We start from the raw sequence: 26,839 nt of genomic DNA, 5'->3' as shown, positions 1-26,839 counted from the left end.
ATGCTATGGAGACAGCAAGTTCCTAAATAGCGTGGATACAAACAAGATTGGATTCAAGATTCAAAAACACAAATGAAAAAGACAGCAGTGAAGGCAGCATCCCCTATGTTCTTCATGTCTCATACTGGACGGTGGAGCTCACAATGGTACAAATAAAAACTGGAATTTGGGGCTAAGCTCTCACTTCGCCTGCTTCTCTTTTAGGAGCAGGGCCCTGGAAGAACACACATGGGGTGCCATTACTAACCAGTAGGAGATGCTAGTCAAAGTACACAATGACAGAAGATGAAGATGACAGTGTTACTTTGTCATATAATGGATGAAAGGAGACCCTCACCCTGAGCTTGAGAAGCCTCTACTTAGGTCTTCCTTCCTTTGTTTCTCATCATACCTGCCCACTGAAGATGTAATCCAGGATCTCTCTCATAACCATTACCGATATCCCTTCAAGTTCAATCTTATAAGTTGATCCATCATCTTTTGGAGGATTATAGTTTAACTTTGTCCTAAGAAAGGGAAAAAAAATGTAAAATTTCTATGAAAGAACAGAAATAGCTATAAATATTTATGCACTAAATACTCTATAAAGTATATGATACTTATCCAGTATATGAACCCCCACCTAGAAAATTTAGCTTGTTAACTTTAGATCTATATATTTTTATAACTTGCAACTAAAACACATTGGTCCCAGGATTCAAAATGCTACTTAAAAAACAAAACAAAACAGACAGCCAAAAAACTAAGATCCACGTGAGCATGAATCTCTATATAACCATGGAAATTCCAGTCCCTTTAAGCTTATTCTTTTGTGTATTTAATTATCTATTTTTGATAATATAACAAGGACTGCACAGACCTACCACTTAAGACAAAAGCTACAACCTTCACAATAACCTGCTTCTAACCAAATGGTCCTCCCCACCAATCCGTTCCTCTGCTTCCACCATCTAAAGTAACTACTATCCTAAATCCTATATTCAATTTTCCCTTGCCTTCTCTTTTATAATTACATCCATGAAATATGTGTATCTTTAAAATTTTATAAAAGTGTGCATATCACCCTGCTTCTTTTGTTCTTTCTGCTGTATAATATCCCACTTTCCTGTTCATGGGACTCTGGGGTTGTTTCCAGGTTTTTGATATTGTGAACAGTGTTGCTGTGACTATTATGGTATATGCCTCCTTTTATAGTATGTAGAAGAACTTTCCTTTGGTATATGCCTGGGAATGGAATTATGCTAAATTATTCTACAAAGTAGGAGATGATACTAAATCATTCTCCAAAGCAGGTAGAGCAGTTTACAGCCTCCTCTGCGATGTATGTGTAAGAGCATCTGTGGATCCATAAACTCTACCACATTTAAAGCTGTCACACTTCTTAAGTTTTGCCAATCGAATGAGTAAAATATGGCATCTCTCTCTGGTTGTCATCTGCGTTTTCCTTATCACTCAGGTGCTGAACATCTCTCCATATGTTTGTGGCCACATGTTTCCTCTTCTGCAAAACACCTATTCAGTCCATGTCTCTTGCTCATTTTTTATTAACTGTCTTTCTCATATTGAGGGGTAGGAATTTTTTACATATTCTTTTTTTTTTTTTTTTTTTGAGACAGAGTCTCACTCTGTTGCCCAGGCTAGAGTGAGTGCCGTGGCGTCAGCCTAGCTCACAGCAACCTCAAACTCCTGAGCTCAAGCGATCCTCCTGTCTCAGCCTCCCGAGTAGCTGGGACTACAGGCATGCGCCACCATGCCCGGCTAATTTTTTTTCTATATATATTTTTAGCTGTCCATATAATTTCTTTCTATTTTTAGTAGAGATGGGGTCTCGCTCTTGCTCAGGCTGGTCTCGAACTCCTGAGCTCAAACGATCTGCCCACCTCAGCCTCCCAGAGTGCTAGGATTACAGGCGTGAGCCACCGCGCCCAGCCTACATATTCTTGATATTAATCTTTTGGCAGACTTAACACTTTTTTAAAGGTCATGAGCAATTTGAAGAACAATATTTCACAGTCAATGTTTTTGCATCTTGTTTAAGAACGTGTACCTTACCTAAGGTCTAAGATATATTCCCAATACGTTTTTTTTACTAAGAAAATTGAAGGCTTTTTAAAAAAATATTTAAGTGAAATTTTAAAAGTAACTTTAAAACTTGCTGTTGATATGAATTATAAATATGTTAAATCTCAGGAATGGCATCATCTTAACTGCTACCTAATAACCATGCTTTCTAAGAAGAGAAAAGCACACTTCCAAATGATAGTATTCAAGTAGTAATAGTTACAGGGAGAACTTACGAACAAAAATTTAAACTCATCCTTTGTATTCAGACTTCTATAAGAAAGTCAATAAAGAAGCAGACTTTTGGTAGACTGAATACAAAAACAACAGGAAATAATATTAATAATATTGACAAAATTTCATATGCTAGAAAACAGACAAGAGTAACTGACATGGAATATCTGAGGACACTGAGTGCTAATTTGGCAGAGCACAAAGCCAAGAAACAACCCAAATTGCACTGAAGACTCCCCATGGCTCAAGAACTGGTAATACAGGGCAGCTGTGGAAGGAGGGCTAAAAGATGAGCTAAAAATAGAACTGTTGACAAAGTCTGAAGAAACAGTTAAATGTCCACGTTCTCCCTCCACGTGTATACACGATTCTCGTGCACAGTTCAGTAAGACTCCCCAGCTCCAGTGGAAGAGAAGTGATTTATATTCTGAGGAGAACAAAACTGAGGGTCTCTGGAGGGGGCTGCCAGGCACATTTGAGGGTAGATGTATCATATAAAAAAGGGACAGAGTTAAGAGAACATTTACATAATGAATGCTGGACCAGCAGTCATTTCTTCCCCAACCCTGCTCTTAAAAGGCTGAAAGCCAGACCTACATTCTCCAAGCAAGAAATGAAGATTTTTCTGGAGGATTTATTCAGCCCAAGAATACAGCCCTAAAGAGGCATGGCCATCAATCTACCCCAAGAAAATGATCCAGTTTGATCATGCAACACAGTGAAACCCATGATCAACAAGCCTAACCTATGGGCTCTGAGCTTCTAGTACATTTTGAAGCAGCACTTCTGAAACTTTTTCATGTCACATCACACACAGAAAATGTACTATTGCTCTGGGGTAAACAGAGACCATCTGTAGGCCAGGGGCTAGCAGAGGCCCCAGCCTCTCTGGACGCCGTGCAGCCATTCTGAAGACTGACACCATCAGTGTCTTCACATAGCCACAACTATGTGTACACTGGTTTTTTGATACACTGGTTAAGAAACTGTCTTAGAGCCCCACTCTTAAAATTGAGCAAACAGAAGTCACTACACATTTAAGAATGACAGAAAGCAAAATCAACAGGAAAAAAAAAACAAAACTGCAACTTGGAGGAAGTGAAGATTATGCTAAAAGGCAAAGTTCAAGGAAAAAGAAAACCTCTCATTAATACTCCTAGAGAGAAAAGAGAGGATGTTGCGCTCATGAAACAAGAATAAGAAGCTATAGAAAAGAACATTCAGAGAAAAAAAATTTTAATGATTGCAAAACATTATTTTTTAAACATAAAGTCAAAATAAAAATTTGGAGGAAATCTAGAAGACAGAGCAAAAAGACAAAGGTAGAAAATAGGAGAGAGAAGAAAACTGGAAGATCAGTCTAGAAGGTTGAACATCTGAACAACAGTAATGTCCTCCCCACCAAAAAAGAGAAGACTACCAAGGAAATACTCATAATAATGGATGAAAACAAAGCCACTCTAAGGCATATCATCAGAATACTTCAGGACACTAAAAACAAAGGAAAAATTCTTAAAAGCTTTCAGAAAGAAAAACAAATTACATAGAAAGGAACAAGAACCAGAATGACTTCATACTTGTAAATGAAGGTTAGACAACAAAGGGGAAATGACTTCAAAATTCTGAAGGAAAATTATCTCCAACCCAGATTTTTATAACCAGTTAAACTATCAATCAAGTGGCAGGAAAGAATAAAGACATTTTCAGCTATACAAAGTCACAAAACAATTTACTTACCATGGAACCTTTCTCATACTGCTGTTGGACAATGTGCCCCAACCAACCAAAGGAGTAAACCAAGAAAGTGGAGATTATAGATACAAAAAAGACACAACCCAACACAGGAAAGAAGCGAAGGGAATGCAGGATAATGGTGAAGGAGGATCCCAGGATAACAGCTATGTACGAATAGAAGGAAGCCAGTCCATTCTGGCGCAAGTAGGAGGCCCTTATAGATCCTGAAGAAGACGGACTATATAATATACATGAAAGCATAAAAAGGATATTTATTTTCAGACGAGCCAAGTGAAAATAAAAAAAAGAAATAATGAGGATGTTTAGACAACTATGTTTCCTCTCTACATTTCATATCTACTATTCCTGCCTCTACAGTTTCTATGGAACTTAACAGTTTTACTCAAAGGGCATTTCACTTCCACTTGCTGTACTCTAGGTTTATTTATATGCCTGATGCTTTTACTAAAAGAAAGAAAAAAAAATTCAATCCATTCTCAATCAAAAGAAAAAACAGGATAAGTGGTAAGAATAAATACCTAAATTTTGGCTTTGAAATGCATCATATAATCTTTTTGGCACCAGATGTGTCTTCCTAGTAATGAATGTTTCACTTAAGATGTCACGACTATTTGTATTTCTTAGTCACTGTACTGGTTATCAATGTATTGCCTCTCAACTGCAAATTCACCCTTTTTGCTTGCTCTGTGAAAAGGGATCTGATCCTTTTAAATAATTTTCCTTTGTCAACTGGCATGATGTTAAGCCTTTCAGTCGAAGGCTGTGGAAAGACACCATAGGAGGAAAATTGCGCTTGCTGGTGCTGGCGTGGCGGCTTGGCAGGCTCCTACGACACAGCCTTCTTTTCCAGCATCAGGCTCCAGCAGTGCCCAGCTGCCAGCAGTGCCCTGCAGTTTCCCCAGGGCCTCCTTCAGGCTCCTTCCATGAAAGCTTTCTCAGGCACCTTAGAGGACAGATTTCTGGCAAGTTCCACTAATGTAGCTTTTCTGCCATCCACAGAGCCATGGGTGTACCATGTAATGAGGTCAGCTCTAGGGGTAGTAGCTGGTCCATATATCTGCTATTCTTATAGTTTTTAAAGTTTTCTTTACTTTTTACTAGCCAACGCTGTATTACACCCATCTCCTGTTGTAGTTAATAATTCTTAATATTACTAAATATTATTCAAATTATCGTATGGTGTTCTCTCCTGACTGGACGCAGACTGATAAAGCTGCTAACCTATTTAAGGATGGTTTCTCCAAAGTGTGTTCAGACAGAGGACCTTCAAGCTGGGGTTAGAGTTGTTATTTTAAAGTAACCCATGTTCAAACAGGAGACAGCTGTACCTGCAGGAGTGTGGGAGACAGAGGCAGGATGAGGGGAACTGGACGAATGGGAAAAGGTCAAAAGGACACATTTTATTGTTTCCCTTGTTAATTTTTGACCCATGTCACTGGATTGGTTTTTTTTTTTTTTTTTTTTTTTGAGACAGAGTCTCACTCTGTTGCCCAGGCTAGAGTGAGTGCCGTGGCGTCAGCCTAGCTCACAGCAACCTCAAACTCCTGGGCTCAAGCGATCCTACTGCCTCAGCCTCCCGAGTAGCTGGGACTACAGGCATGCGCCACCATGCCCGGCTAATTTTTTGTATATATATATTTTAGTTGTCCGTATAATTTCTTTCTATTTTTAGTAGAGACGGGGTCTCACTCTTGCTCAGGCTGGTCTCGAACTCCTGACCTCGAGCGATCCACCCGCCTCGGCCTCCCAGAGTGCTAGGATTACAGGCGTGAGCCACCGCGCCCGGCCTGGATTGGTTTTATTATTGTTATTTTAAAGATGACTGTACTGTCACATGTTTTCACAGTAAACGAGGATCCCTGGCAAGAAGAGTTTTCTCTGGGCAGGTGGTGGAGTACAGCCAATGGCTAAGAGGACAGAAAAAAGACTGCTTTAAGTACGACCACTGTAGACTTCTATAAAATGTGATCCTTTCCAAAGGCCATGAACAAATGAATTGGTATAAACTCAAAGTCTCTAAACATCAGAAGGTTAAATGACAACATTTTAATTATGGTTTGAATTCATATCCTTACACCTGCCCCCAAACGTTCCCATCACCCTGTGCCACCTCTGACCTCCAACACCACCACTGCACACCCAATTCCCACCCATCTTTGAAGACCAGTTCCAAAGTCGGTTGTTCCACAAGTTTTTTCCAGATCCCTCCATCCTGCCACAGACTGCACCTCCTTCTCACCTCTTCGCAGGTAAAAATAACTTCTCCGGCCTGCTACAGATTTCCCCAGCACTTATCAATAACCTTACTGTGACATATTGAGATTATCAAGTTCTGTCCTTTATTATGGCATTTCTGTACCACCTCCCTTACTAAACTCTAAGTTCCTTGAGGCTAGAGTCCTCCTTATCGTTGTAATCCTGCAATCTAGCCCAGCAGTCCACAGGAGATGATGCTCAATAATTATCAGTAAAATAGATTTCTGAGCTGATAGTGGTCTGTAAATGTCTGAAATACTATCACATGAAAGACCTTTTCTGATGACCTCAGGTACAAGAAGCTAAATCAATAATAAGGAAGAACTTTCTAATAAATTTATCTGCCCAATGCTAAAAGGATTAAGCCCCAGTGCTTTTCAAATGTTAACGTTCACACGAATCATCCAGGGATCTTGTTAAAACAAGACGTTTCTGATTCAGAAGGTCAGTGGTGGAGCCCGAGTGTCTGCATTTGTTGCAAGCTCTCAGGTGACATGGATCCTGCTGGTCTCCAGACCACTCTTTGAGTAGCAAGGGGTTCACTGGTGCTTCTCCAATTATCTGTGGTATGTTTTTATATTTCCAATCCGTCCCAGAACATTTTGTAAAATATCATAAAAATTACTAGACAAACGAAATTAAAAAGACATAAAAAAATACAGGCCCTAATGACTTTATCATTAGATCCAACGGATAAAAATTACTCTGTCAAATTGCTGTAAGTTTCTAACTCTTACTCTCAATGTCTGTACTTGTATCAGCATGGACAGGTGACAATTTGCAGATCAGTCTGTAGACGGCATCGTAGCAGCATCAGGCTGGACGAGCATCTGTCTGCCAAGAATATAACGAAAGTTGGAAAACAGGGCCTCTCTGGTCCCTTCCCATCTTAGACTAAGAGTCACTCAAGTCTACTGTGGAACAGTCTTGCTTCACAGCCTCTTGTGATTCACAGCTACTTCCTTCGTGCATTCCTTGGATAGTCACCATTCCTTTCCACTTCAGTAGCCCCATAAACTCGTCTTATTCTTCCTCTTACTGTCTTCACTTTCCCCTCCCCTGCAACTCCCCAATTCAAATCTCTATATACCTTTAGTTTTTGTTTCATTCTGTTTTACATTCCTTTCCTTCCATGTACCTTAATTTTTCTAATACCTCCCAAAACATTTTCTCCTTAGCTTTCTCTTTTTCACCTGGAATTTTCTCATCTCTTGCACATCATTTCTATCTCTGCCACATATCACTGAGAATTCAACGAAGTGTACTGAATGAGCTAATAATGAAAAAGAGCCAAGCTAAAGGGTTAATAACTGAGAATTTGTTTCTAGAGGCAGCCTTTCTATGTTCTCCATCCCCTCCCCGCCCCCCACAAGCTATAGGGTCATATGTAGATTTGTTGGAAGTCACAATATCCTCCTTTTTATTATGTGATGTCAATTTACAAACTCTCTCCTAGAAAATGCAGCAGTCTTAAAATATCACCGAGAATTTCACAACACTCATGGAGGGAACAAACTAGAAACAACTGACAGTATTATAAAAATGGGCCTCAGAGGTTCACATATCAATATTCATGCCTGTCACATTCTCCCCCAGTTCTCTGTTTCTAGGGCAAGACATTTCCCCTCTCTGCCCATGTTTTCTCTTTTCTAAATAGAAGAGATTAAATAAGGTGATTTGAGATCCTGCACAGACTCAGCCCTGACACACACCCTGTTGGGTCCTAGAGGCCGAAGTCCCGCCAGCTCATTCAGTTATCTAGGATTTATATATGCTTCTTGCAGATTATGCAGTCTAAGTTTACTTTTCCTCCAATCACCTATCCTTTGGCCAAGCATTTAAAAATTTTCTGTTCCATTAAAGTTGAACAAAAAACGAAACAAAAATAAATTTTTCTTTTTCTTGACAACATTGAAACAAGGTTTTGTAAGAAAAAAAGTTGTTGGCTACTATCTAATAAAGAAGTTGGTATTATTCAAAGTCTTACATCCAATGGAAAGGAAAGGGGGTCTACAACTTTTAAATAACTATAACAGAGCCAAAGTAATCCATATAGTCCTCTTCTTACACATTTCCAAATTGCTGAAAAAGTTCAATGTGTCTAAATTCTAAATGCCACAACAAACAACCCAGATAATCAGGCCTGGTCTCTTCTTCCACGAATCATTTCAGACGTTACTGAATGGGATTAGATGTAACTGTGACAGAGAGTAAGTCTGATGCAAAAGCTTGTCTCCAATAAAAGCAAAGAAACACACTCAAATAGAATGCCAGAGAATGCAATGTTCAAGAAGTCAAGATTTATAGAGACTTTGGGTGATTCATGGGCATTACTCATATGGTTTCCAATGATTCACGTCACCCTGAGCTGTGCAGCTACCAGGAACAGGCTCTCTGAGACACGCGAAGGGGAGTCTGTGCTGGCCACCCCATCTGCCCTCACGCCAAGCTAGTAATTTATATTCCTGTGGGAAGTGTGTTTTATAGATGCCCCCCGGTCCTTTTTAATCTTCACAAGCTCCTAAAAGCACATCAAAAATGGATGTTTGGGGGCAGTGAAACCACTCCCTGTGATTCTATAATGGTGGATACATGTCATTATACATTTGTCCAAACACATAAAATGTATAACACCTAGAATGCACCCTAATGTAATCTAGGGTCTTTGAGTGACAATGATGTGATAATGTAGGTCCGTGAATTGTGACAAATGTCCCACTCTGGTGCAGGATATTGATAAAGGGAGAGGCCATGCATGTGCGAGGGGCATAGGGAATATCATCTGTACCTTCCTTTCAATTTTGTTGTGAACCTAAAGCTGCTCTAAAAAATATTTTTTTTTTTACAAAAAGTAACTTTCTAAGTCTCCATTCAACTTAATGTAATATCAATTTGCAGTTAATGTTTTCATCAACAGATAACCTCCTCTCAAATAGGTCTTCTTACAGCATACTTTCATGGGTGAGAAAACAGGAACTTGTCTATCTCACTATTCCTGCCATCCAAGAATTTCATCTATATGGAAGAAAAGCATTTACAGTTGTCGAGACAAGACCAGAGGTAAAGCACTCGGGGCACATAGCACCTGCCCCAAGAATTAAATTTTCCACAAGCCCCGCTGCTCAAACAGCCTGCTGCAACCCTAGGACCAGTTTGACCCAGTAGCTGCTGAAATGCCCTGCTGTGATAAGACTGGTTCCACCCATTGCCATCACTCACCAGAGCACGACAGCTCCCAAAAGCTTCTCCAGTGCCAATGAGCTTTCTTTCAAAACAATAAATACCATTTCCCTTTCTAACAAAACTTCCAACCTTCACTTTGTTCTTCAGACATAACAAAGACTACCTAGTCTCTGTGTATGCTCCAAATTGCAATTCTTGCTTCCCAAATAAAATGTTTTAAACTTAGAGATTTGCTCTACATTTTATTTGACTTGGACAAAAGAGTGAGAGAATGCAAGTAGTTTAGCAAGGCTACAGAGCAGAATGTAAGTATGTATGGGGGGAGGAAGCTGGGGAGGAGGGAAGGTGAGAAGTGCCAGCTCCGGAAGGACTTGCACACCATACACACTTGGACTTCACCTGGAAGGAAATGGGGCTGCTTCTTAGGACTTTGGTTTTTTCCAACCTGTTTATTTTGAAACAGTTTTAGACTTATACCAAAGTTTTAAAAAATTGTACATAATCCCTGTATACTCTTCATCCAGAAATTATCCAACTAAGACATTAATATTTGCATAGTACAATTAACTAAACTATAGACTTTATTAGCATATCACCAGTTTTTTCACTTATGTCCTTTTTCTCTTCTGGGATACAATCTAGGGTCCCAAACTGCATTTAGTTGTGCCTCTAATCTGTGACAATTCTTCAGTCTTTCCTTGTCTTTCGTGATCCTAACACTTTGATGAGTACTGGTCATTTATTCTGCACAACGGCCTTCAATTTGAATTTGTTTAGTTTCTTATGATTCCACTGAGGTTATGCATTTTTGGCAGGAACACTACAGAAATGATGTTGTACCGTTCTCCACATCATATCAAGGAGAACATGATGTTGATATGTCTTATTACTAGCGGTGTTATTAACCTTGGTCACTTGGTTACGGTAGTGTCTGTTGGGTTTCTCCATTATTTAGTTACTGTTTTTCCCTTTGCAATTAACAAATATATTAGAGGAGATAATTTGAAAATATGCACATATCTTTTTTCTCCTCTAATTTTGGTATCCATCAGATCTTGCCTGCAACAATTATTACTGTGGTGTTTCAATGATGATGTTCTATTCTCTATTCTTTCTACTTACATTAATCGAAATTCTTCTATAAGAAACATCTGTCTCCCCTCATTTGTTTATTCACCCATCCATTCACTCATTTGTAGACATATGGATGTTTATTTTATTCTATAGATTATAATCCAATATGATCATAATTTATTTTCTTGCTCGAACTGTTGGAGCTGTGGCCAGTGGGAGTCCTTTCAGGTTGGCTCCTGTGTCCTTTAAAAAAGCCTCTTATCTTCTTCTGAGCCCCTTTGTACTTTCTGGCACAAGATGCTCCAGGCTTATAGTGTATTTTTCCTGCCCTGGCATTGAATCAGCCATGTCTCCGAAGACATTAGAGTTTTAAATATTATCCAATTACATTCTAGAAACATCACTCTGGCGGTGGCAGCGTGGAAGACTAATGGGGACTGAGCATTGAGGCAGACAGCCCAGTCAGAGGTCCTGCCACAGTTCGGAGCCGATATAAGCTGGCAGTTCAGCAGGGCAGTGGCGATGGTGAAGAGGAGGCCGACTCCAGAGGTCTGAGAGGTGGAAATGAGAGGTCTGGGCATCGATTGACGCTGACGAGTAAGGGAGGAGGCAGCATCTCCAGCGACTCCCAGATATCTCCTGGGGAGTCTGCCAGTACGATAACCAGCACAGGCACTGAAGGAAAACCTCCTGGGGGAGAGGGAGCTGGGCTGACTGGGTTTAAGGTGGCCACACAGTGGGCTGTGGGATCAGCAGGCCCAGGGCTCAGGAGAGAGGCTGAGGCGGCAGTATCTCTGGAGCAGATGAGATAACCACGGGAGAACACGCAGGGACGGGACAGAATCTTGTGCCTAATCAAGGCATAGGGACAGATGGAGAGGAGACTCAGAAAAGCAGACTAGGGGGGAAATGGGACAAAAGTTGCCAAAGAAACCAGGAAAGACCAAGTGCCAAGAAAATGATCAACAGTGATAAACACAGCAGACGGGTCGAGTAAGATAAACACTTAAAAGTTTTCACTTGATTTGCCAATTACATTTCACACTTTTTTAAAGAACAGTTTTAATGGAGTGATGAGATACAAGCCTAACTGCAGAGCAAACTCAAAGCAGGAGGTGAGAGTGTGCACGAGATGAAAGAAATCATGCACTTGTTGGAAGAAGATGCAAAGCCTGTTTGCTTTCTTTCGTTCGTTCGTTCTTTTTAAATATAAGTAGAGAGTTTGAAGACTACAACTCAGGTATGTAGATTCAGGTTGCCCTGAATATATGCTCCTATTGTTTGCTTTTAGCAGATGCACTCATTCAACATTTCCACATCTCCTACATGCCAGGCACTGGGAAAAACGGACGAAGACTTTCATGCTGGGAGCCCAGGGGGCCGGGAGAGAAAGGAAAAAAATAGAAGAGAAGGCAGAGGATATACAACAGAACACCATCCTAGAAGAAACAGGGTGGGAGAACAGGAGGTAAGAGAGCCAGGAATAAGCCTTGATTGTCAATCTTTGCTCTATAGAGGACTCACATATAAATAACCATTACATTACATCTAAATAGCATTAAAAGTGATCTTCAGAGTTAAATATTTATATGCCCAAATTTTTAAAAATCTAATCCCATAGGTTAAGGGTTGACAAATTATAACCTGCCACCTGTTTTTGTGTGGACTTTGAGCTAAAAATGGTTTTTATATTTTTAAAAGTTTGTTAAAACAAAAATAGAGAATATGTCACAGAGACCATGTGTGGCTTGCAAAGCCCAAAATATTTCTGACCCTTCACAGAAAAAGTTTGCCAATCCCTGCTTTGGACATTTTTACAATAATAAACACAACATTTTAAAATCCAGTCTATCAGATATGCAAAATAATGATTTTGATAAATCATTTCCAAAAGGAACAAAGTAATGGTGATAGATCTAAAAAAAAAAATCAGATACACACTGTCAGGGTCTTTGCATGATAGACAGTCTTCTTGAACAGTAACCTGGTTTCATATAAAAAGAATAACAAATCTGTTTCTATCATCTGATCAGAGATATTGTTTCCAAAGTCGGTTTACCTGTACCCACAATATATATAAAGAACTTTTTTTCTGATTTGTTGATAGTGTTATCATTCAGAAGAAAGAAAATACTACAAATTAAAGTGTCAAACAGGAGAATGATGAAGCAAATTACACAGAACAGCAATATGATGTAATAACAAATAGCTATTAAAAATGAGGGCTGTGGGTATTACATTGAAATATAAGAAAAGAGATGTGAAATGACTTTAAGTGAAAAGATGAACCATAAATAATATGTAGATACGGATTACAACTATAACTACACATTAAATATACTGCTCAGAACCAGAAATTAATTTAGGGGGGCATAAATAAATTAGGCTCTCATGTGATCTTCCATATTTTGTGTATACAATAGTTCATTTTTTTTAAAGACAAGATCTTGCTATGTTGCCCAGGCTGGTCTTGAACTCCTGGGTTCAAGCAATCCTACCACCTCAGTCTCCCAAGTAGCTGGGATTACAGGCACACGCCACCACACCCAGCTTGAATCTAGTTCTAATTTTGAAAGTAAAGCAGTCAATAAAATTTACCTCTTAAAAGACAAGGTTTGACAATGCATGTTAAAATTTTAAGATGCATTCAAAGACAGACTCATGATGCGGCTACTTGTGAAGCAAAAAAATTCTTCTGGAATGAAACAAGCCTGATTCCTTGTTCTGGTCACACCCCAACCTTTTGGAAAGGCACATAAAAGACAGACATTCATGCCACAACCTGTTAAACAGTTCCAGATTTTCTACTTAGGTATTATTTTTCAGATGCTCCTTCTATAACCTTAAGACCCCATGCAAGTAATCACCTCACGAGTAAGCCCCTTTGATTATGGGGGGGCACTCTTACAGTTTTCCCTCTTCAATTAAAAACTGGCTTATCTGGACTTTTTTGCTACAGTATACAAATGGCACTAAATATACAGAACCTCCATATTTCAGAAGCAGGTTCATATGTCTACTCACTTGCCATTTTCTCTTTCCCAACATAAAGAGTTAGGACGGTTGGCCGGGCGCGGTGGCTCACGCCTGTAATCCTAGCACTCTGGGAGGCCGAGGCGGGTGGATCGCTCGAGGTCAGGAGTTCGAGACCAGCCTGAGCAAGAGTGAGACCCCGTCTCTACTAAAAATAGAAAGAAATTATATGGACAACTAAAATATATATATACAAAAAATTAGCCGGGCATGGTGGCGCATGTCTGTAGTCCCAGCTACTCGGGAGGCTGAGGCAGTAGGATCGCTTAAGCCCAGGAGTTTGAGGTTGCTGTGAGCTAGACTGACGCCACGGCACTCACTCTAGCCCGGGCAAGAGAGTGAGACTCTGTTTCAAAAAAAAAAAAAAAAAAGAGTTAGGACGGTTTTATGCCTTTTCAAAGAAAATGGACCTCCAGAATAAATCCAAAGGGAAAGCAGAAATTTATACAAATTTATTACTGTCTTTGTATTCATCCTTTCAAAGTAGTTCAAAGAATTAAGTGAATGTTAAAAAACTGTCTTTTTTTCGTTTTTAAAAAGCAGATAGTGGGAGTAGGAAAAAACAAAAACCACAGCCTCAAACACACCCTGCTTTCAGTTCCCTTTAATAAATTAATAAATGAAAGGCAGCTCCAGGATGAACTTCCCTTTATCATTTTCAAGCTCAATTTTAAAACTACCTTTTTGCGTCTGGAGGCTCCCTAATTTATAATCCACTCCTATAAACTTCTCCAAACAACCTGAAGCTGAAAATGCCCTCCAAAATGTTGCCAAGGGAATGAATGCTTCTCAATTAATTCTTTAGTCATGTTGGAACAAAAGCCTTCTCATTGGAGCTACAATTTCTGAATAGAGAATTTCGTCTCTTCTTCTCCCAGGTTTCTTGGCACCAGAAATTGGATTTATTGGAGCTGACCATGCCATCTAAAGCAGTACAAAATTAAGACTTTTTTGATTAAACTCTGTTGTAAGATGGTTTATTCTGTCCCTCTCCCCTAACCCCCCCAATACATATTCAGCTATACAGTAAACATCACAGCAAAAAGCTTAGCCTTGTTTGCAAGTGGTATGTACAGCATCCTGAACTCTGATCTTTTATTTCTTCATGAGTACAGTCACATGCCACATAACAAAGTTTTAATCAACCAACCCCATATACAGTGGTCCCATAACATTATACTGAATTTTTACTGTACCTTTTCTATGTTTAGATACACACTTATTGTGCTACAAATGCCTACAGTATTCAGTGCAGTTAACATGCTGTACAGGTTTCTAGCCCAGGAGCAACAGGCTACACCACACAGCCTGGGTGTGTAGTAGGCTACACCATTTAGGTTTATGTAAGCACCGTAATCTATGATGCTTGCAAAATGATGAAACTGCCTAACAATGCACTTCTCAGATGTAGCCCCGTTATTAAACGATGCATGACGGTGACTTACAGATCTTGGTCAACTCAATTCTCTCATGTATAAAAGTTTCACTTATGGATTTAGTGGCCCTGGCCCTGGCGATCAAAGATGAGGGACTTTAAAAGCACCCAGTCCATCTGTCTGTTGTTTCTCTCCACTAAAGGAAAGACTGATAACACACCATGTTGAAGGTACACGCCATAGTCGAAAGGAGCCTGTGGGAGGGAGTGGGAAAAACGTTACAGAGGAAGGGATATTTGAACTAGGTCTTGAAGGATGAATATGAATTTACCTGCCAGACAAGAGTAGGAGGTCAACAAAGGCAGAGACAAGAAACACATGCAAGAAGACAAACACATTCATGGACATGTGAAAGCACTCTGCAGAGCTGTCAAGTACTGGAACAGCGTAATTAAGGTGTGTATACAAAGGGAACAAAGAAATTCGTTCCCTCAAATTTCTTTTCTTTTTTTTCAGTACAGGGTCTCACTCTATTGCCCTGGGTAGAGTGCCATGGCGTTACCGTAGCTCACTGCAACCTCAAACATCTGAGCCCAAGGGATCCTCCTGCTTCAGCCTCCTGAGCAACTGGGATTATAGGCACAAACCACTGTCCCCAGAACAATGAGGAAGTTGACAGTGAACCTGGGAACCAACCTGAGGCTCTCCTTTTTCTCAACACATCCTAGTGCCTATGTCCCCAATCCAGCCAAACCCTGGGCCAGGGCACTTCCCTCCTAAACGGCTGCTGCTGCCACTCTTGACTTCATTGATAGTGCAGATGTAACACTGCAACAGAATGACCTAAAAAAAAATGAACAAAATTATATATTCCCCTTCTTAAGCACAACCATAACTTAAGATAAAACCTAAACTCTCTAACGCAGACTAAACTATGATGTAAATTGCTTTTTTGTCCTTTTCCTATACCCCACACTTTCCCAGCCAGCTCCCAATACACACTGAGCTCCTCCGGGAAATGTTACAGCAGAAGTTGAACCTTATTTGGAGGCAGGAGAAAGGCCAGCTTGACCTCAGGGACCGCAAGGCCCCACCCCTGATCTGGCTGGATGCCATCACACCCTCTACTCGCTATCTCCAGGCCTGCTGGTGTCCACTCCCCAGCGAGGCACACCTGTTCTCTGTGCCTCCCCCTGATCCTCTGTGCCTCGGCCACCTCCTCCTTTAGGCTTCAATGGCACCACTCAGAGCAATGCTCCCTCAGCAGCCGTTGCCAGTGCGTCCATCCTCCGCATACTTCCTTGAGCACGCTCACATCGCTCTGTAATTAGACTTTCTCGCTGCCCGCCTCCCAGCCAGGCTCCGTGGACCCGGAAACCCACCTGTCCAGCCCAGGCAGGGCCACACAGGAAGGCTCAAGCAAAGGTCAGTGAACGATCAAGCACATTAGAGAACCTTAGCCAAGAATCGAAGTTCTCTACTTAAAGTTATTTCTGTAAAAGCGATTAATTGGTAGTAAATGGTCAAATGAGCCAATTAAATAAACTTTTAGCAGACTTTCAGTAGTGTCTACTCCAACAAATACAGCCAATCTATTCCTTCCCCATTTTTGAGACTCTGATACCACCCATAACACAAAGATACACAACAATGCAAAATTAGGTGAACATCAATAATAGTTTTAAAATCTTTAGTTTTATTTTTATTTCCTTCTCTTGCCCCACAGAGGTAGAAAAATAGATTCTCTTAGGTCTCCATGCACCCAGTCTTAGTTTTGATACTGTTTGTGGGAGACTACTGAATACACGGTCAAATGGCAGGCAACACACAAGAAAATGGGGTCCCAGAAGGCATAACACTCTGTAAACTCCTGACATGAAGGCTCCACAGGGGCAGTGACCTTGTCTGTGGCTTTCCACCGTCTCACCAGCACCGAGCAGCTGCTGAGACTTCCTGCGTCACCTCCTGTGTATTTGCTGAATGAATGACTAAACCTGTAATCAACCCCTGAACAACCAACACTACTTATATATACGGTCCCTTTACTATGACCTGCATCTGTGATGAAATAATACACAATACGTTTCAATAATTTTACACAATGCTAATTCTCCACCTGTAACTGCTTATTGGTAAACATAACCCCACAGCATATGGTTTAAGGCAGTGATGACATTTCTAAAGAATGTACCAACAGCTGTGACAGCGGTGAATATTTTCACAACCCTTTTCCTCCTACCAATAAGGAAGAAGCCTGCAAATAAAGGAAAAGGCAACTATTTGGCTCCTGCCCCACTGCAAGAGGTGATAAAAATGAAAAGTTTACTTCCTCCCTACCGACAACATGGATTATAATTTTTAGGCAGGAGACAAAATGGGTAGTTTTGTTCACATAATAGCTGTTAAGGACTCCAGGCAGGAGAACAAATCAATGCACCACACCCCCAGAGAGAAGTCTCTCATTTGCTAAAGTCAAAAATCCCTGTACTAGCTTTCGTGCAGGAAGAGAAGCTGGAAGTTTGTGGGAAACTGTTCTTTCCACTAATCAAATGGAAGACTAAACAATTAGCCAACGGGTCCTGCGGGCCCCCAGTTCTACCCGAGGTAGAAGGTGGGCTACCGCATGGAGAGAAGAATGGCAAACACGATTATCAGTGACCTTTCTTTCTAAGGACCTTTCTCTCTCAGTGCTCTGCAGTGTCCCACTGTCCTCAAAATTCTGGCTTCATTTCGAATGAATGTTCTCTGTGTCTTAGAAGAGACTCATTCCAAGCTCACATCCTAAATGTGAGGCTTCAACATGAAGTCCCAAATCAGGGACTGAGCAATTTAAATGACAAAAATGCAAATGTGCTGAGCCTAATAACACTAAACAATTTATGATTTTTCAGAGACATAGGCAATTGGTTACTGATGAATGCTACTATAACTATAAAACTATGTTTCAAAATGTATCTACTCATGTCACCATGCTAACACAAAAATCACAAGCGCCAAATGGTCTTTAAAATTGTTCTTCAAAAGATACAGAAATAACTTGTAGTTAAGAGAACCACAAAGTATCTATTAGTAAAAATATATAGTATATATGAGTAAATACCTGAGTAAATATATACAAATTAGCATATTAACTCCAAAAAGGAAGACAAAAGATATTTTATTGGTCTATGTTCCATTATTCGACAGTCAATTTTTTTTTTTTTTTTTTTTTTAAAGGCTGCAGTGTAGTGGCACAATCATGCCTCACTGCAACCTTGAACTCCTGGGCTCAAACCACCCTCCTGTCTCCCCCTCCCGAGTAGCTAGGACTACAGGAGTGCACCACCATGCCCAGTTAATTTTTTATTTTTTATAAAGATGAGATTTTGATATGTTGCCCAGGTTGGTCTCGAACTCCTGGCCACAAGTGATCCTCCCACCTTGACCTCCCAAATGCTGGGATCACAGGCATGAGCCACAGTGCCCGGCCAATGGTCAATTTTTAAAAACCAGTCCTCCCCTTTTCCATTTATGACATGCACTGCCTCTCAAAGCTTTACTGCTTGAAGACTCACAAAATATTTCACCAAGATCTTACTTGGGGCCGGGCGCGGTGGCTCACGCCTGTAATCCTAGCACTCTGAGAGGCCGAGGTGGGCGGATCGTTTGAGCTCAGGAGTTCGAGACCAGCCTGAGCAAGAGCGAGACCCCATCTCTACTAAAAATAGAAAGAAATTATATGGACAGCTAAAAAATATATATATATAGAAAAAATTAGCCGGGCATGGTGGTGCATGCCTGTAGTCCCAGCTACTCGGGAGGCTGAGACAGTAGGATCGCTTGAGCTCAGGAGTTTGAGGTTGCTGTGAGCTAGGCTGACGCCACGGCACTCACTCTAGCCTGGGCAACAGAGTGAGACTCTGTCTCAAAAAAAAAAAAAAAAAAAAAAAAAAAGATCTTACTTGGGAAAATATTTCCCCAAGTATTCCATTTTTCTAATATCTTTGAACAGAGGAAAAACCCAAATTCCTTCCCTGCAAGAGCAAATGGCAAAGTACTATATATTTCAATTTCATATTATTCCTATCATTTGTGACAAGTTAGATCATTCACCATATATTCCTATGGAGAAATGGAAGCAGCAAAACATTAGGCCATCATCCTATGGCTACGTCACTATTTGGCAATAAATATTTAGGAAGATGACTTAACTCTGCTCTTCCGAGCACCAGGGTCAACAACTCTGGCAGAGTGTCAGGGCACTTAGTGGACATATGATATTTACCCTCCATAGAGCTGGAGCTGCCACCTTTACCTGAGTCTTTGATCCCCTTCCGTTTTTGGACTCATTGTGGCTTAGGAAGCAGAGAACCCAAGGGAAGCATTCAAATTCAAGGTTGCAACCACAGCCTGCCACTTGTCACACCCACACCCCCGCATCTCCACCCTTAACTCAGAATTCTAACTTACAAATTATTCGTTTATATTATAGCTTTAGTACACAAAATGATAGTCTTGTATCCTTCAGAAGGATGATGTAGCTCCCTAAAGGACTTACTGCATGGCACTCATAAGCCAAATGACTCCTTATTTGTCCTAATTATGTTTTCTTTATGAATTATAAATAGATTTTAAGTCCTACTTTGATATCATGAGAACTGATTAGCACTTTAAACAGTGGATATGGTGGTTTTGTGAACTGGATGTTTAGTCTATATCATCCAAATCTAAATTCTAAGGAACCAGAGTTTCTATGTGAAAAAGCACTTTACTTGAATCTCTAAATTATATATTAAAAATTAATTTAAGATCAAAGAGGACTTAGAGGAGAAAATACAAACTATAAGAAGAGGGTAAAAGTTAAAAGGGTATAACTTACCAACTAGACAAATAGTATTAACTAGACCTAGTTTTTACTTCTAATAAATCACTGTTACTCAAAATAACAATCTTTAGGAAAGTTCTACAATAAATATAAACACTCCACACTGCCCTTTATGTTAGAGTGACTAGTCTAACAAGAATTTTATTGATTTGTTTCATCATTTGAAACCTTTCAAAAACCTCTCCAGAATTAGAACATTCACTGCTACTTATAGTGGCAACCATTGTCTTAAATAAACAAATATTTTTAAGCTGAAATGAGCAGTCCGTGTTAAACTTAAATAGAGCTCCAATGTACAAGTGCTTAGTTTCCTTAGAAGCCTAAACAAAATACTTCCTTGCTCTTTTGAAACTGAACATATTTTAATATCACTTTTGAAAAACTAAGTAAGAATGGGGATTAATCAAACAAGACTGTAATTACAAAAAAAAAAAAAAAGAAAGAAAAAGAAAAGAAAAGAAAATGAAAATCATTTTAAACCAAGGTACTGTAAGACCTTCAGGACAGATTTCATCTTTCAAGCAGTTGTTAAGGATGCCTTATGGTAGGTGGATAAAAACAAGAAAGACCTAGATCTATTAAAAGATATTCAGGTCCAACTTATTTTCCATCACCATAAGAGTATGACAAGAGATAGGTAAGTCAATTTGACTTTAGTACTGCTCAGGATTCAGTAAAACTAAGAAATTAGAATTTGTAACTGAACCCATGAGCAACAAGAAACTTCACAGGCTGTAATCACTATTCAAAATCCTTACAACAATCATCCAGCAGCTGCTATAGATATGGAAGACTGTAAATGCAAAGCACAAGTGGAAAAAAAAAGATGATGAAAATACTGTAAAGAAAGCAAAATACTATTAACTGAGCATTACTCTGAAATTACTGCTTCCCGACCCGCCTTTCCTCAATACCAGGGAGTACTTAGTGGATGCTGCTGTCTCCATGGTGCCTTCTCAGCATTAACAGGGAAGCAAAGAATCTGATAAGAGGCTGTTCAGTTATTTACATAAATTAATCAAGAAAAGGAAAATTGGAGACTAAGAGCATGCTCTGCACGTAGTACACAATACCCTCATACCCATGGACTTTAGTGCCCATGTAACATTAAATTACAGTGTAAAGCTCAGATATCCAAAAAAAAGGATAATGACAATTTCCATGAAACAATGAAACCTGGACCTCCTACCAAGATCCTATTAGTCTCCTTAAGTAGTTGCATCAGTATCATCTTAAATTTTAGATTTAAATGGCAAAACAGGCTCATCGATAATTAGGCCTTGGAACATACCCAGATGAACAGCATAAAATAAATGCTTGCTACGACACAACTCTACTGGGCTGACTTTATCACAATACCCAACCAAGTCCTATATGACAGGGAAGGGAAATGCTTTAACATCAATATATAATAAAACTTTAAATGATACAATAAAGCTACAAAAATAGAAACAGACCCTCCTCTCTACAACATGCACAACAAAACCAAAATAGCATAGAGCTACATAACTTAGACTTAAAGGGGATTTGCTGTTCATGCAGCCCAACCAACCTCACTTCACAGATAAGGAAACTAGGTCCTGGAAAAGCTGTTCAAGATGGCCAAGCTGGACTGGAGGCCCAATGTTTCACACCACCCTCACTAGCCAGCTTTCTCTCAAAAAATAAGAACAAGAACTAAAAAGTTGTTTACACTGTAAGCTGACTCATCAAAGGATTTAAAAATCTTGGGACTCTTTCTTTCCTTTACTCTCTAGGACGGAAAGCTAAACAAACTAATGTTGCAATAGGTCCCTAGAAAAGCCCAAACTTTTACATGTGAACACAGGATGAGGAACCTGTACAGAGCCACTTTAGTGTCACTGTAGAAGCACACAGCAATTCATTTTCAAATCCAGTTCACTTACATCACTCCCCAAGAACCACAGCCCAGGAGAGAAATTGGTCTGAACTTTGCATCAGATCAATGGGATTGTGCCAGAATAGGAAGAGCCTCAGACATGAAACAAACTGCAATATTCAAAAGAAAGGGAAATTTCCTATAAGCCTTGGTGAGCTTTTCCCAGAAGGCCTCAGAGTTGCTGAGAAAGGGAAAACTCTGTGGGTCATCATAACTACGAATTCAGTTTTGTCATTCTTAAAGTTTGTCAGCTACTTTTGAATTTAGTTTTCCCAATAAACCAAAGGAAAAAAATGTCACCCAGGGATCAGAATGAGGAGAAGCTTTGGGGAAAGGGCATGCTGGGAAAGTGGCATCCCACGTACGGAGCTGAATGAGAGACTATAGGAGACCCTGCCTCCCGGCTAGAGCACTATACCCTAAGGCTGCATGACACATACTCTACACAACCCAGAAATGTCAGACTTCCATCAGCTTATTGTGAGGGTCTGGATGCCGAAGTTGAGTTTTCTGGCTTTTTCCTTTTGTATTTAAAGTCTTATAATGTGGGATGATTGCTAAGGCTATCAGGAGGATAAAACAAATGCTAGACCAAAGATAAAGGACTGGAAAAGATTAAACCAATATGTTAGATTAAAAGACTTTTCTATATTAAGTAGAAAGTATACCAAACAGTTGCTTTAAATCCTAGTGTGACAAAGCTGGACTGGCTCCCTTTGTCGGACACACAGGAAGCAAAATGTAACACAGCTTCAAAACCATAAAATTTTAGACCACTTGTGACAGTTACCAAAACTAAGCTAACTAATGACTTGAAACAATGTCAGATTTATATAAAACTTCAGAGATCACCAAACTTTTGAACATCAAATTAATATATTAATGATATCACAAATCTAAATGCTTATGCTTCAAAAGGGAAAGATAAGAAACATCAAGTGCTAGAAGATACAAATCCATTGTTTCAATATAATTCCCTAAAGTACTGTTCAAACAAAAAAGATACATTGTAAAAGCCCCATATTATTGGTGTTACAAATTACTAACCAGTTTGTTCATTTCTAGATAGTAATATAGATTGGTGAAATTACTCTGAAACAGCTTTGAAATTGACAATTTGAAAAAAATCCCATGTCATTCTACCACTTCAATAGACAAATAAACTTAAAGCAATTAACCTGTCCCTGATGAAACACATATCCAGAGATATGTGTTTATTCATAAAAAATAAAAAATACCTGCCCAACTGCACAAGATGGTTGAAAATGAAAATTAAAAGCGCTTGATAGGCATTTTAGTTATAACATATTGTATGTCAGGTAGTGGTGGAGTTTACACAAAGAACAGTTAAACTTAGTATGGTAAGAGTAGGAGACTAGGTACCATTCACTTTGAATCTCATCCTAGTTCAACTAGTTAAGTACAAATAACCTCACACTACAAGTCACTAATGTCTACTGAGCTCCCATTTTCTGATTTAGAAAATGACAGAATAGGACTAGGAGCTTTTTTTTAATTCAATGGGTACTACCTTTGTAGACTTGTGCACAGACCTATGAGGTGTTCAAAACACTATTACGAATTTCCTCACCCGGAGGGTCAAAGATCAAATGAGATGATTTTATTCCTTGTTTGTCAGACTAGTGAGCTGAAGACAAGAATAAGTTATTTACCAACAACCCACAGCTAATACAAGTAAAACCTGGAAGCAGAAAGCAGGTCTTCCAACTCTCAGTCCAGTGCTCTTCTCAATTAGGTATAACTGAACAGCTCACATGGAAATGTAACGTCCAATTTGCTGTGGTAGAAAGGAAGGCAGTCATTCATTCAACACATTCACTAAACCACTAGGCACTGTTCATTCTGAGCGTGAGGGTACAGCGATGAACAAAAGAAAAATCACAGCCTCATCGAGCTTATATTGTGGCTGAGAAAGATCAACATAGTAAATGAGTAAAATACAGGGTACATTATAGTGGTGAATGCTATGGAGAAAAATGATCAGGGATGGGGAGTACGTGTTCAGTGATTTGCAATTTACTTCTTTTAAGCTGAAGAGATGCCATTTAAAGAACTGTAACAACAATGCATCTAAAGTAGTTTTCCTAAGCATTTCCCCAAACACAGAATACTTTGGATTCAGGGAAGACTTTGGCCTGCTGCTTCCAATTTGATATCGATTGTTAAAATCTCTAAACCGCCAGCTATGAGCTGTCACACTGACAACCTAAATTCCATACTAACAAAGATCCTCACCACGCCCGTCCCTCTTTAAATCCACAAAGAAAGGGTGCAAATAGATTTACAAAAGAGAGCCAGGAGAAGGCAGAACTACAAGAGCACTTGAACTGCTTCTAGGTTAGCACGAATGTCTTCCAATACAAAGGTTACAGTGCAATCTGTGTGCTGAGTTCTGCTGGGACAAAGCACTAAGAATACAGTACACATGATTTTGCTTTTTCTGACCTGTCAATTCTAGTGACATTTTCTACTGTTAGTCTATATTTAACCAGCTTACTGGGCAGCTTCTCCAGCTTTTAGCATTTTTTCCCCCTTTTGTTAAAAGAGCAACTTACTTTGCAAGAAAGTTGCTAAAAGAAAACAGCCTCCTGCAAGATCCGATACACTTGTACATGCACCTGGTTAGTTCATCTGGCAAATCAGTTTAAGCTTTGTTTTACTTAAGTTTTAAAATGCCCTTAGTCGCTAGAATCTCACGGTCCTTGGGCTGTAACTGAATCCTGAGAATTACAGTAAGTTTTAAAATTCGCTACAGCTTACTTTCACGTGTGTCTGTAACGCACAACTCTTCTTTTAAATAGAGTGCCCACAAGGGAGGGGAAACGTCACGCTAGACCAGAACAACTCCGGCCTTGGGGGTCGGATTTCACCTATCCCAAGGAGAGGATCCTCTCTGCCCACACCCCGGGAAGCAGTGTTTGTTTGGCTTCCCCGCGGGGAGGGGCGCTCCCGGCCCCGTCGGCGGCGTCCGGCCCAGCCCTCTGCGCGACGATTCGGAGGCGAACAGCCGGCAAACTTCAGCTGGGATCCGCGGGCTGGGCCTGGGCGAGGGGGCGGCTCTTCCCGGGCGCGGCCCCGCCCAGCTCGTGGTGCGGGTCCTGGGCCGGCCCCGGACCGCGTCTGAGGGGCCTCCGGGGCTCCGAGGCCCGGGCGGTCACCGTGGCTGTGGAAACCCGGAGGGGTCGCGGACCGGGTCTGGAAACAACTCCGAGGGGCGCGGGGGTCCAGTGAGGAGCACGGGCCCGGCCCGGAGGCCACAAGGGCCCTGGGGGTCGGCGACAAGCGAGGCCCGGCTGGGGTGTCTGCCGGGAGGGACTCCGCGCTGAGCGGTGACGTGGGGGACCCCTGCGCCCTGGGGATCGGGGACCAGGAGCTCTGGGGACACGCCCGGCCCCGCCCGCCGCGGCCCCCTCCTCACCTGATGTACGGACTGGCCGCCGCCAGGATGTTCTTCTGCACCGGGATCTCTTCCCCGTCGAGGACCAGGTGCGCGTCGCAGAAGCGGGACTCCTCGCGGAAAGAGCTGAGCGCTCGCAGCAGGCGCGCGGCGTGCTGAGGGTCGGACACGGCGCTGCCCTCGGCCATCGCGGCGCCCGCTCCTCAGCCGGCGGGTCAAGTTCCCGACGCCGCCCGGCAGGACCCCTTGAGCTGCTCGCCTCCCGCGCGCCCCGTCCGCACACTCCGCTCGCGCGCCCGCCCGACCCGGCTCCGCGATCGGAGCAGAAGCTGAAGCCCCGGAACGCGCCTGCGCCATCCGCGGCGCTCTGGGCCGGCGCCTTTAAGGAGTCACGGCGTTGCGTCATTTCTCCGCGACGCCCCCGAGCCCTTCCCTCTCGCCCGTCGTCGCTGGAGGCGGCCAATCAGAAGCCTTATTCTCTTCTTCCGCCAGGCGGGCTGGTCCGCGCGGGGTAGCTGCCAGGGTTACGCGGGGAGGTGTGGACGGCTGAGAGTGGTGATCGCTGCTGCGGTGGAAGGATGTGCGGGCACGCTAGGACTCTAGTTAAGCCCGTGGTCTCTGAGCTGCGTGTTTGAATCCTAAACTCAGCTCTTCCTCTTACTAGCTGTGTGGCCATGGGTAAGGTGCTCATCCTGTTTCTTCTGCAAAATGAAAACGACTTCTCAGTGTTGTTGTGGACTCGTATGAGTTAACACCTGTAAGCGAGGGCACTGTAGGTATACTTTATTTATTTATGAGAAAATAGGAGCTTCCCAGGTGAGAGCACAAAGACCCGAGAAAACAGACCCTGAAAAGATCCTTTGGTTACAGGCTAGGGAGAGAGGTAGCAGATGAAGCTGGAGAAGTACGCGGGAGGCCTTAAATTTTGCAGGGCCTCCTTGGCTGTGGTGAGGAGGTTGGTCTTGATCCTGTAGATGTTAGGAACCATGGAAGGGTTTTAAGCAGGGGGGTTTATAAAGACCACTCGGCTGCTACCCGAAGAATGAGGCAGGCATGGGGGTGCTAAAATTTAGATAGGTGCTTAGATATTGCAGCGAGAAGGGAATGGTAGCCTGGATGAAAGTATGATGATGGGGGGACAATAGTGGATTGCTTGAAAAGAATAGACAGAGGGAGAGGGAGTCAAAGATAAATGTTCTAGGTTGAGTGACTAACTACATGGATGCTGGTACCTTTCCGCAAGAGACAGGAAATGCTGAAGGGGTGGGTGGTAGAGAGGCCAGATGTTTAGATTCAACCGGGTTCCCAACCCAGGGACCATCAAAGCTGTGACAGGAAGCAACTCTGGGTCAGCTCAGCTGGCAGGGCAAGCCCCATACTGTCTGAAGTTTCCCTGGAGGTTGCTGAGGATACATGGAAGTATGGAATGTAGCTATCATTTTGTGCAAATATAAACCTCAAAAGAGTTAGAAATTTTATGAGGACCAAGGATCAGAAGAATGTGGTCAGCATAACAGACAAGGCAGAATGGAGTTTTCACTGGATCAGCTCAGTCTTTTCCTTCAGCTGATGCAAAGGCTCCAATAAAGTCCTGGGTGTTTACCCTGAACCACCCAAGGCTTTGGAGTCACTAGTAGGAATTAGTATATAACTGCCTTCAGGACAGAAGAATAGGAGGGGAGGAA

The 26,839-nt window shown here is 41.4% G+C and overlaps 1 protein-coding gene across 2 annotated transcripts in view; it reads right to left on the bottom strand.

The window, feature by feature from the left end:
* Positions 1–26,095, bottom strand: part of GAN (gigaxonin) — a 48,312-nt gene extending 22,217 nt beyond the window's left edge. Inside the window, exons 1-2 of one of the 2 annotated variants that reach the window (XM_069456336.1) lie at positions 25,176–26,095; positions 392–506 (exon numbers count right to left, since the gene is read on the bottom strand). In XM_069456336.1, coding sequence (XP_069312437.1) covers positions 392–506; positions 25,176–25,342 — 282 coding nt within the window. In that variant the 5' untranslated portion in view covers positions 25,343–26,095. Of the gene's footprint in view, positions 1–391; positions 531–25,175 lie in introns of both variants that reach the window. The other variant, XM_069456337.1, reaches the window with a different exon arrangement.
* Between the last annotated feature and the right edge of the window lie 744 nt (positions 26,096–26,839).

This window comes from Eulemur rufifrons, chromosome 23 (assembly GCF_041146395.1).
Source record: "Eulemur rufifrons isolate Redbay chromosome 23, OSU_ERuf_1, whole genome shotgun sequence".
Lineage (NCBI taxonomy): Eukaryota > Metazoa > Chordata > Mammalia > Primates > Lemuridae > Eulemur > Eulemur rufifrons.
This window is presented reverse-complemented; position numbering and strand designations above follow the sequence as displayed.